Source organism: Suncus etruscus, chromosome 5, assembly GCF_024139225.1.
Source record: "Suncus etruscus isolate mSunEtr1 chromosome 5, mSunEtr1.pri.cur, whole genome shotgun sequence".
Lineage (NCBI taxonomy): Eukaryota > Metazoa > Chordata > Mammalia > Eulipotyphla > Soricidae > Suncus > Suncus etruscus.
The window spans coordinates 16,489,841-16,502,372 of NC_064852.1; the positions used below are offsets into that span (position 1 = coordinate 16,489,841).

General features: G+C 48.0%; 1 protein-coding gene across 4 annotated transcripts in view; it reads left to right on the top strand.

The window, feature by feature from the left end:
• The first annotated feature begins 284 nt into the window (after positions 1–284).
• The window catches only part of SPTAN1 (spectrin alpha, non-erythrocytic 1), a 66,990-nt gene continuing 54,742 nt past the window's right edge, over positions 285–12,532 (top strand). For 3 of the 4 annotated variants that reach the window (XM_049773973.1, XM_049773970.1, XM_049773972.1), the window contains exons 1-2: positions 285–384; positions 2,922–2,972. In XM_049773973.1, coding sequence (XP_049629930.1) covers positions 2,940–2,972 — 33 coding nt within the window. In that variant the 5' untranslated portion in view covers positions 285–384; positions 2,922–2,939. The remainder of the gene's footprint in view (positions 385–2,921; positions 2,973–12,532) is intronic. The other variant, XM_049773971.1, reaches the window with a different exon arrangement.

Consider the following 12,532-nt stretch of genomic DNA (forward strand, 5'->3'; position numbering starts at 1 on the left):
AAGATGCACATCGCGGGGTGGAGCGATCGGAGCCTCCCGGCCTGCCTGGGCCGCGGCAACAGCCCCTCCCCATCCATCTGCAGAGGCTCGCGGGCCTAGGTGGGGCCGTCCGCCTCGCCGCTTCGGCTTTTTCCGGAATCGCTCGGCTCTTCCCGTCGGGAGCTCGGGCGGAAGCCCCGCCCCTCGGTGCATAACCACACCCACAACAACGAGACCACGCCCCTCACGCGCGCGCCCGGCTATAAAAACGCCGGTGCGCGTGCGCAGCCGCCACTACCCGCAGCGCGGCGAAGCGCGAGGAACCCGCAGGCCGCGGAGGCAAGTCTCACCCCTCAGCCCAGAGCCCGGAGCCCGTGCGCGCTTGTGCCCCGTCTAGAGGAGCCGGTGAGCCTGGGGAGTTCGGGGGCCGGGCCTGGAGAGGGTCGGTTGGAGGATTTGGGGGGAATCGGAGCTGAGGGGGGAACCCCACGGCGGGGCACAGGTGAGGCTGCGGGCCGGTCTCGGTGGAAGGAGGCCCGGGCCGAGTTGGAGGTGCCACCGGTGCATCCTCATTGCATCCCCCATTCCTGGGCAGCCCTGGGGGTCGGCGATGGACGCCCTGAACCCCATGAAAACCTCCCTGTCCAAAAAAGTAAAGGGAAAAAAAAAAGAAAACACCCCCCTGTCTGCGGTGTCTGGGGGTCCCAACCCCCCCCCATGTCATCTGTGTGTCAATCACTGGATTTGTGCTCGACCCGCATCGAAGACCTTCCTAGCAGCACCTTGGAGCCCATTGATTTCTCTTTTAGGGGACCACACCCGATGACACTCAGGGGTTCCTCCTGGCTGTGCGCTCAGAAATCGCTCCTGGCTTGGGGGGGACCCTATGGGATCCAACCAGGTTCGTCCTGGGTCAGCTTTGTGCAAGGCAAACGCCCTACCTTTGCACCATCGCTCCTGCCCCCTACCCCATTGATTTTTTTTTTCTCGCACCCACTCGAGAAAGAGGGTTTGCGCCCTCTTTCTTCTAAGGCCCAGTCGATTGGGGAAGGTGTCAGAGCCTTTTGTTCCAAGGCCGCCCGGCCCCTGCGAATTGGAATTGGAATTTGCAATTGGAAAAATCGCCTATTTACAAAGTGACTTTTGATGGGCATCCCTCCCCCCCCCCCACACACATACCCTCCATCCACCCAACCCAAACGACAGATTTGAAATAAAGGAAGGGTTGCATCTGCTTCTGCAAATTAGGAACCTGAAAGCTGCCGGTTGAACCGCTTGCAACAACTCTGATCTCTTTTTATATAATGGGCCTACATTATTGATGCTCTTTGTTCCTGCTTCATCATGGTATTATTAAAAAAAAAAAAGAAAGAAAGAAAGAAAAGGAAAGAAACGCCATTAACAAAATCCCACCCCCAAAAATAAAACCCAACCATCATGGCTGTAGAGGAAGAACTGGAGAGACAGATGAAGTGTTTTTCTTGTTAGGAGAAAAAAGCGTAGTCATAGCAATTGGACTTAAGTGAAAGGGAACATTGCAAAGATGGAAGGGTGGGGGTGTGGTGATGACAGGAAATCGAAAAATCCCTGTACCGCTGGGCACACCTCACTGCCTGAAGTCAAGGAGCTGGCTGGCTCCTTTAGCTTCAGTCACTTTGCCCTCCTTTGCTGCTGTTTAGAGGTCAAATTGAAGTCAGAGTTTGACCCAAGTACTCGCAGTTAGCACCAGCCTGCAGAAAATTAAACAGGGAGCCCTTTTTTAGTAACTGGGCCAAAACCTCAGCCAGGCTGGCCCCCCAAGGCCTTAGCTGTTCTTGAGGGACCCAGCTGGAGAGCTGAGACTGGCACTAAAGATCTAATCCAGGCCGACTGGTGGAAAGCAATTTCCGTACTGGAAACCCATGTTTCATGGTGGCACTCGAAAATGCTTGTGGTCTTGGCCGTGTATTCGTGGTAATCTAAGAATCAGGCAGCTCCCGGGAGTTCCAAGCTCTGACACACACATGCCCGGTGATCCTGAACACAGCTCTCGGAGAGCCAAATACATATTTTTTTTCCCAAGTCTTATCTTTTGGTTCCCACGGGTTCAGTTGTCTCTCCCCCCCCCCCTTTTTTTTCTGCTCTACTTGGAAGCCCTAAGAGTGGGTTGCAGCGCAAACCCTCAGAACTGGGTGTCAGAAGATGCCCTCAGCTTTGTCATTGTTGGCCTGGCCTTGAGCACTGTAGATTGGATGGAGGCTGCAGATCAGATCTCCCTAGCATGGATCTGCTGCAGCCTGAGCTGTGGGCTTTGGAATGCTCAGCTGCCTGGAATGCGGAGGAGGAGGAGGGACCTGGGCCGAGCCCCTAAGCTCCCCGGGTAGCCCTGAACAGCACAGCTGTGCTGGCCTCTCCCTTCAGGGAGCCTGGCTTGCCTTTCGGACCAGCTGGAAACAGGAAAGTCGTCATGCTTAAAGGAAGTTTGTGCCTGTAGACTGGGCCAGGTCAGGGCTTTGGGGCTGGCATTCTGTTTCCTGAAATGCCTTTTGTGTGCCTGAGTGGAGGAAGGGGGGATTGGGGACCATCATGGAGGCCTGGGATTCTGGATGAATAAATTGGAATGTAGGTGGAGGGTGGGCGCAGGTTGAGCTAAAATTTTCAGCATAGTCAGTGTGCCTGGATTTTGAAAGGTGCCAAAGCCGATCCAGAAGGGGCTGGAACTCGACCAACGCACCGCCCCACCGCATGGGCGTGGCCCTGTGGCCACTGAACGTCAGTGCTTTTGCCCCATTATTATTATTATTATTATTTTTTTTTTTTGGAGTCCCCATCTAGGTGGCATGAGATCTGAGGTGGCCCTGTTCTGCCTACGCGTGAAAGCCATCTATCTTCTGCCGGCCGACTGCATTTTTGTTCAGTTGGCCTCTAGAAGCTCGTTCTCTTGCTCTCCCCTCCCTCTTTAGACTCCACATTCCTCCACCATGTTGTCATCGTTTCGTAAACGCAGAGTCCAGGTATTTGCCCAGCATGCAGGAAATGTGTTGCCTTTCGGTCTTGCCTGCCTTGCAGTGAGGACACACACAATTGTGTCAGAGGTTTGAATGATCCAAAGCGAGGGGGGGGGGAACTCTAGTTGCATGATCTTTCTGTTAAGCCGACTGGTTAGGGTTTGGTTTTTTTTAATTTGGTGTTCCACGAGCAGAAATCTCAGTACAATTTCTTTTAGCATTTCCAAAGACTCCTGTTTACACTTTCTTCTCTATAAGGCATGAATATATTGGTTTGCCATCACCCTGCTGCTGGTGTTTTTTGCATGTAGTGTTTGCTGATCTTTTTCTTCTTTTATTTTTTTATTACTTGGTTCTGAAGAACCAAGGGATATTTGGGGGAGGGGATGAAAACATGTAATAAAAAGAACATTTTTAAATTCCACAAATGATAAAGACTTGGGTTTGTTTCCTATTCCCATTTACTTCGTTATTTTTCTGCCACATCCCTGGAATGAAGTGGAACGTACTTTTTCTTGGTAAAAAAAGAGAAAAACTCATTTGCATATGTTTTATGTCGTTTTCTGAGTTTGCTCAATTGGGCCTTCTCTAAAAAAAAGATACTTCAAATCCATATCTTGATATATCTGAAGAAGAAATATGAGCTTTGTAAATTCAAGTGACTATGGGTGATAAATCCAAGGCAGGCCCTTTTATAAACCAGACTGGTAGATTATTTGAGGTTTATAAAAATGGGCTGCATTTGAACCTTTTCCTGTTTTGACTCTCAGTGATGATATTTTGCACTTAAATGCCTCTTATCTGAATTTCACAGGTGACAAGGTAAGTAGCAGGAAGATAGTGTATGGAAAGCAGTCAGAAGTAAGTTCTCTCTCCATTGCTCTGCATTTCTGGATTTTGATGCAATGCAGTATGGATCGTTTGCTTTCTTCAAGCTACATACATCCCTGCTTAACTACAGAATAGTGTTAACGAGTTCAAGAAATTAATCGACTTGAAGGCTGACCATGTGGTTCCACGATTCTGATTGGAATGTGTTTTAAGCAGAAATAATTGTTTTTATTCAAATACACGTTATTTCCTTCTGCTTACTTTCCTGCCACTAAAATCCACGGCTTAGATTTGAGTTTATTGGTTTGATCTGAGGATGTAATGGCATGAAACTTCGTGGATGCTAACCTCGGTTTGGTAGTTTGTTTTGGGAGAATCTTGCCAGCTCTGTTTAAAACTTGGGACAGCTGGTTTTCTAGGCAGGGAGCTGTGGGGAGGGCATTGCTGATTGTGCTAAGATCTGACTCAACATCAGAAACCAGGATGTAAGGCCTAAGGTGCTTGCCTTGCATGCCGCCAGTCCTGGCTTGATCTCTAGCACCATATCTGCTTCCCTGAGCACTGCCAGTAGTGATCCCCTAGCACTACTGCATATAACTAGCACCCTTCTCCAATAATAACCAATAAGCATCAAAAGAACAAACAAGGGGCTGGAGAGATAGTGTGGAGGTAGGACATTTTGCCTTGCATGCAGAAGGACGGTGCTTCGAATTCCGGCATCCCATATGGTCCCTCAAGCCTGCGAGGAGTGATTTCTGAGCAGAGAGCCAGGAGTAACCCAGGAGTGCTGCCGGGTGTGGCCCAAAAACAAAAACAAAAAAAGAAAAAACAAACAAACAAACATGAATTGCATCTGTGACCTTTTGCTTTGATTGTTTTTTATCCAAACCAACGATCTTTTTTTTTTTTTTTTTTGTTTTTTTTTGGGCCACACCCGTTTGATGCTCAGGGGTTACTCCTGGCTACGTGCTCAGAAATTGCCCCTGGCTTGGGGGGACCATATGGGACGCTGGGTGATCGAACCGTGGTCCTTTCCTTGGCTAGCGCTTGCAAGGCAGACACCTTACCTTTAGCGCCACCTCGCCGGCCCATCAAACCAAGGATCTTATCCTGTTAGTTCCTACAATTGCGTTACTTACAAAAACAGTACTTCCGGTGTCCTGCCAGAAATAGAAATTAATTAATTCTAAATGCCTCTCCCATCTGCCAGTCCAGCCTGTAGCAAGGACAGCCACCAGAGGCTTTGTTTTAAATAGTGACCCCTTTCATCTTCGCTGTGATTTTATTCTCTTCTGGGGTTCTAGAGAGCAATTGCGATTTCTGGATTCTTCCACTCTCCCAGATCCCTGTGGGATTGGCCCAGAGTTTTCACTCTAATGCCAAGTTAGCAGAATCCAAAACTTTTGACCTTTGGTTTGAATAGGTTTGAATTCTGCAGGGTTTTTTTTTTGTTTGTTTGTTTTGTTCTTATAGCCACACCCGGTAGTGCTCAGAGGACATTATGAGATGTTGGGGATCAAATCCAAATCAGCTGCATGCAAGGCAAGCTCCTTACCCACATGCTATCTCTCTAGCCCCAGAATTTGCAGCCTTTTTTGTTGCTTAACATGGTGTGGTTCTTGGGGGGTCCGGAGAGAGAATATAGTGGATAAGGCAATTTGATTGCAGGACCATCGTGAGTCCTCTTCTTAGCACCACGTTTCGCTCCAAGTGCCAAGAGTGATCCTTGAGTGCAGAGGCAAGAGTAAAACCTAAGTACTACCATGTGTGACCCCCCAAAACAACACAACAAACCACGGTGCAGTTTTCTTCCACAGTCTCTGCCTGGCATAGCTATTCTTTTTTTTTTTTTTTTTTTTTGGTTTTTGGGCCACACCCGTTTGACGCTCAGGGGTTACTCCTGGCTATGCGCTCAGAAATCGCCCCTGGCTTGCTGGGACCATATGGGACGCCGGGGGATCGAACCTCGGTCCGTTCCTTGGTAGCGCTTACAAGGCAGACACCTTATCTCTAGCACCACCTTCCCGGCCCCGGCATAGCTATTCTATGCTAACTCTAACCCTAACCCTAAGTTTGAGGCTTAGCAGGGCCTCAAACTTGTGTAGATTAGGTGAAGACCGGAAGAAATCCCTTAAACACAAGAATTGCCTCAACATTATCTGAGCATTCTTCAGGAAGATAAAGATTGTCATTAACATCTGACCTCACTCTAGGAATCATTTTTAGTTGGTAATGTGTGTAAATTTGAGTTCGATACAAAAAACGTCCTTCTCTGGCATGTGATATTTTTGGATTAAAGTGAAAGTTTCTATATGCAGGATGCCCAGGTTAAACCTGAGCATCACATGATCCCCTGAGCACAGAATTTAAAAAAAAATTAGGGGCCGGAGAGATAGCGTGGAGGTAAGGCATTTATGCAGAAGGACAGCATTCCATATGGTCCCCTGTGCCTGCCAGGGGCGATTTCTGAGCATAGAGCCAGGAGTAACCCCTGAGCGCAGCTGGGTGTGATCCAAAAACCAAAACCAAAAAAAAAATTAGAGGCCAGAGCGATAGCACAGCGATAGGCTTTTGCCTAGCACATGGCCAACACAGGACAGACCCCGGTTCGAATCCTGACATCCCATATGTCTTTCCCCCTAGCCTGCCAGGAGCGAATTCTGAGCACAGAGCCAGGAGTAACCACTGAGCGCTGCCGGGTGTGACCCAAAAACAAAAACAAAAACAAAAATCAGATAAACAAAACCAAACCCTTAAATGGAGGTCAGAACAATAATACAGTGTGTAGCACGCTTGCCTTGCATAATGCCAACCTGGATGCAATTCCCAGTAGCTCATATGGTCCCCTAAGCAGCACCTGAAGTAATTCTTGTTTTTGTTTTGGGGCCACACCTGGCCCAGTGCTCCAAGGCACTGCACTCAGAAATCATTCCTGGCAGGCTCGGGGACCATATGAGATGCCAGGAATTGAACCCTGGTAAATGCCCTACCTTCTGTGCTATCGCTCTAACCCCCTCCCCAAAGTACTTTTTTTGTTTGTTTATTTTTAGGGAAGGAGTAATTCTTGAGTGCAGATCCAGGAGTAACCCAACATTACTGGTTGTGGCTCAGAAACCAAAATAAAATAAAATAAAGTTTCTAGTCAGATTTGGGGGGGGGGTTTGGGTTTGGTTCACACCCAATTGTACTTAGGATTTCCATTTGGCTTTGTTCTCAAGAGTCACTCTTGGGGGTGTTCAGGAGTTATATTGGTGCCAGGGTTTAAACCAGGGTCAGTTACGTGCGAGGTGAGCACCTTTAACTTATGTACTATTTCTCTGGTCTTCAGTATATATGGGGGTATAGGGGTAATATCCAGCAGTGCTCAGGTCTTATTCCTGACTGCACTCAGGGATCATTCCTGGTGGGGCTTGGTTGGGGGGAAACCATTTGGGGTGCCAGGGCTCAAACATGGGTTGACCATGTGTGCAAGACTAGTGCCCTATCTCCTATCTCTGGGGTCCAGGATTTTTATCTTTTGTCTCCCTATTTCTTCCCCGGCACTTGGCGGTAGTGTGAGTGCTGACTGCTGTTTTTTTCCTTCTTACAGTAGAGGTCAGAGCCATAATTTTCAAGATCAATTCACTTACTGAGTGATGCGGTGAGCATTTTGCTGCATTGCAGCATTTAGGGATAGGTCCCATCTTCATCTTCTTTGGGAATATTTGCAAAGCTTTAGCCTTCTTCCTGGTAGCCTTATGTGAAAGTTGCCCTAAATCATCTAGATAAATCATTTGCCCCCAGCTCCCTCATCTTAGTTTCCAAGCTGGGCAGAATCAGAGAGGATTGGTAGCAGGAGATAAGCTCTGCTGGGTGCGGCCTCTGGGGCAGCCAGGAGTTGGTGGAACCGAGATAGGCTGCTGAGGTTGGAGGTGGGTTTTGGCTTTTAAGGGTATGTGGAAGAATGTGGGTATCACCCAGTGGTGTTCCAGGCCTAAGTCTTGACTATACTCAGGGCTCACTCCTGGCAGGGTTTAGGGCAGGGGTCTCAAACTTGTGGCCCGTGGGCCGTTTGTGGCCCTCCGTACAACATTTTGTGGCCCTGCCTGTTTTGTTTTAGTTGTTTGGATCATACCCCCCAATGTTCAAGGCTTACTACTGACTTTGCACTGAAGGATCACCCCAACTTTGCCTCCTGTGGCCCCCAGGTAAATTGAGTTTGAGACCCCTGGTTTAGGGGATCACATGCAGTGCAGGGATCCAACTGGGGGCAGCTAATTACAGGACAAGCACCTGACTTCCCACGCTGTCTCCGTAAACCCGAGGGTTGTTTTTGGGTACTGCTGAGCCCAGACTGCTCAGGGTTCAGTCCTGGTGATTTTTCAGGAGACAATTTAGGGTACTGGGATCATTAACCAGGGTTAATGACACATTTTCTAAGTTCTCCTTTGTAGCTCACAAAGGGTGGTAATCCCTTTAAGGCAAAAAGCATCATAGAGTAGTGTGGAGTGTGGCCTTATCAGTTCCCAGCATATTTCTGACCAGGGCTGGGCTTTTGGCAGCTGCAGCCTCCTTCAGTCATGGTTGGAATGCGGTGCACGCAGGCAGAGCCCCAGAAATTCCAATGACCTTCTCCCCTAGATTTTGGTCACATATAACTTATAGTGGCTGTAACACATAGGAGCACAAAAGAAACTGAACTTTGTATAGATACCATGGACTTGGCTCCCGTCAGGTGAGGAGTGGGGAGTGCTGTGGGTACCTCGCCTCAGGCCCCTCTGCTCACTCATCGAGGTTTTTGGGTGCCAGTAGTAGTAGGCATGCCCTGGCTCCTCCCAGGCTGCCAGGCTGTGGCTTGGCCGGGCTCCCATCTCCCGGTGTCAGCAGGCCCACAGTGGAAAAGAAAAGTCCATTCTTGCCTGACCGGAGCACTTGCTATAGAATTGACTCGTTCTACTTCACTGTGTTGACAAAGAGGGCCTTTTAGGTGGTGGATTCCAGCAGGGCCTCGCTGGACTGTCCCCGGGATTGGCAGGGGCAACCAGCAAGGTGGACCAGATCCATGAACTTTGGCAGTCGCAGGAGAGGCCTCTTTCCCCTTTTTCTCATCAGAAAGCATTATTGTCTAGTGTGATGGGGAAGAATGGATCCATGACTGCATCCGCTAGAAATCGCAATTTCATTGCATGTCGAAAATGACTCAGAAAATGTATCCTGGTCCTGATTGGTAGTACATGCATTTTCTTTTTTTTCTTTTCTTTTTTTTTGTTTTGTTTTGTTTTGGTTTGGTTTTTGGGTCACACCCAGCGGTGCTCAGGGGTTACTCCTGGCTGTCTGCTCAGAAATAGCTCCTGGCAGGCACGAGGGACCATATGGGACACCGGGATTCGAACCAACCACCTTTGGTCCTGGTTCGGCTGCTTGCAAGGCAAACACCGTTGTGCTATCTCTCCGGGCCCAGCACATGCATTTTCCTTGCATGTAGCTGACCTAGCATGGACTCAGGTTCGATCCCCGGCCACCCTATGCCTTCCAGGAGTGAGTTCTGAACACAGAGCCAGGGGTAACCCCTGAGTGCCGCTGGATGTGACCTTCCCCAAAACAAACAAACAAACAAACAAACAAGCAGACAAGAAAATTTATCCTTTGGCTCTTGTGGTAATGGAGACAGCACAGTGAGCATCAGAGATGTGGCTCTTTTTTTTTTTTTTTTTTTGGTTTTTGGGTCACACCCGGCAGTGCTCAGGGGTTACTCCTGGCAGGCACGGGGGACCATATGGGACACCAGGATTCGAACCAACCACCTTTGGTCCTGGATCGGCTGCTTGCAAGGCAAACACTGCTGTGCTATCTCTCCAGGCCCAGAGATGTGGCTCTTTTGTGTCCTTTTGGCTTTTGGTCACATGCAGCAGTACCCAGGGGCTCCTCCTGCCACTGCTCAGGGGCTCATTCTCATAGCTGGCCGCTCAGGGAATCGTGTACTGCTGGGGACCAAATCTGGGACTCTTGCTTGCTTGCTCTCCTCGGTCGCTGCATGGACTGCAGAGGCAAGAGCTCCTAAACTGGAGGTGATGTGCACTACCAGGTGTGGCCTTAAACCCCAAATTCCGTCCCTCCAAAGAAACACCAGACACATCTCACAGGAACTCAGCAATAGGGTTGTTTCAAATACAACCATCTCTTTATTTCTTGAAAAGCAAACACATTTGATGCATCATTTCCTGCTGTTTGTCTTCTGTGACCTTTTCCGGGGAATGAGAACAAAGGAAGTACAGGAATAAACCGTTTGGGTTTGGTCTGTTCCACTGGTGCTCAGGGCTGGTCCTGCTGTTGTTCAGGAGGACCATGGGGTGCCAGGGATCAAACTGGCTCCTTCCTCATATAAAGTACATGTTCTAGACCTCTGAGCTATCTCCGGTCCTAAATAAATCATTCTTTTGTTTTCGGGCCACAAAGCTGATGGTGCGCAGGACCTATTCCTGGCTCATGCTTAGGGATCATTTCTGGCAGTGCTCAGGGACTGTATGCTATGCTAAAGATTAGAATTAGGTTCTTCTGGATGCAAGGCCAGTGCTTTGCCCCCCTGTTTTATTTATTATCTCCAGCCCTAGCGTCAGCCACATGCAAAGCAAACATCTTACCCTCTGTGATATCGCTCTAGCCCCTGGAGGTTGCTTTTTAAGAAAACTTCTTTCTTCAGACACTGTGGATGGTAAAAAGCTCTGCCAAAATGAAAAGAGCAACAGCAACTTGTTTTTCTATTCTTTTTTTGTGTTCAGGGTATAAGGCCCCAGTGCAGTATAAAACGTATGTGTTCCTATCTCTCTTAGATAAGAACTTGTTTGCACATATATTATTTCCTCCATTTTAATGTGGTCATGCAAAAAGGAACAGTGCCACAAGGTATTATTGGTGCATATGGGGCAGAGGTAACAAGCCCAACAATCCCCATAACCTGGTTCGAACATGAACTCAGAACACTAGAGAAACTTATCTATTAAAATTCTCTACTAAACAGATCCCCGGGTGTGACCCAAAAACCAAAAAAAAAAAAAAGATATTCAATAAGGTTAAGAAAATACATCCAAAGAAATATTCTAAGGAGATATACATGTCCCCTTCAAGTCTTTTGAAATAGTCTGAGGGGGGTGTAAAATCCAGACCACAGCTTCGGCCGGAGATCTGGTCTTGTGGAGTCTAAAGAATGGCTCCCAGCAGACACATATCAGGAAATGTCCCTGAACCAAGGGCTTCTCAGAAACCATATCTGGCAGTAAGCAAAGGTCCACAGTGAAGGGAGGTGGGGGAAAAGGGGCCACTGAGAGCAAATCAGCAGCGGAGTATCAGCTTCTTCTCAGGCTGAGAATCTATCTTTTCACTTTGGGAGCTAGTTGGCAGCTGGCTGGAGTGGGGGGGGGGAGGGATATTCTGCTTCGTGAGTTGTTAACTGATTGTAAAAAGGGTCAAATGGGGGGAAATAACAGATGGGCGGTGAGAAAGTGAAAGGTTAGAAAAGAATTTGTAAGCATGGGGGAAGGAGGAGGAGGACAATATACAACATAGACATATATATTATAGATGGACATTAGACAGCATCGAGATGGCCAATACATACACTCATGCCCACACATAGACAGACACTGAGAATCTATCCATGGGTTACAGTTGAAAAGCTAACCCAGGTGAAATGGGACAGAACGCTTAAAGAAACATAAAACCGACAAATTAGATGGAAATGTTTTCTTTTTTTTTTTTTTTTTTTTTTTGGCTTTTGGGTCACACCCGGCGGTGCTCAGGGGTTACTCCTGGCTGTCTGCTCAGAAATAGCTTCTGGCAGGCACGGGGGACCATATGGGACACCAGGATTCGAACCAGCCACCTTAGGTCCTGCATCGGTTGCTTGCAAGGCAAACACCGCTGTGCTATCTCTCCAGGCCCTGGAAATGTTTTCTATTTTCTAGGCCAATCATGATTGACCAGGGTAAACTTTACTGAAGAAAGGCGTCATGGGTTAGGTTGTGTATAGAGCACTCTTAAAAACAATCATAATTTTCAAGTCTCGAAATGGTAATGAGCACTGTAAGAGGAGTCTATACCATAAATATTGTCTAGCAGGTCTTGAGCATTCACTTTCTTTTCCTAAAAGCAATCTAAAATTTGAGCGTTATGGTACAATGGTAAACTACCTACAATTGAAAACAGATTACAATGACATATTCAACAAATGAGCTCTGTAACAGGAGTTCACGGCATGCAGAGCAACAGCAATTTGTTCTTATTTGCCGCGTGGTCAGTGGAACAGAGCATTGGCATCCAGGCTGACATATGAGGCTGACACCTCACTGGGGAGCTGAGTTCTTGTTAGGAATCTGCGCTTCAGGCTCAGATGAGCATTCCAGTTTGACAACTGGAGAGGGAGGCTGGAGTAGCCCTGAGGACCTGAGGGTGTGGGAGACCCAACAATGCTGGGAATCAAACTAGTTCCAGCTGCTTGCTAGGCAAGCACCTTAACCACTGTGCTTCCTGATCCAGACGAATGTTTTTTTTCTTTTGGCTTTTGGGTCACACCTGGTGATACTCAGGGTTTACTCCTGGTTCTAGACACTCAGTAATTAATACTGAGGGTGCTCGGAAGGGATCTTACGGGAGAATAGGAATCATGTTAGGTCATCTGTGTGCAAGGCAAGTGCCCTACCCGCTGTGCTATTGCTCCAGCCTCAGAACAAATATTTCTAAAGTCCACTGTGTTCTAGTGA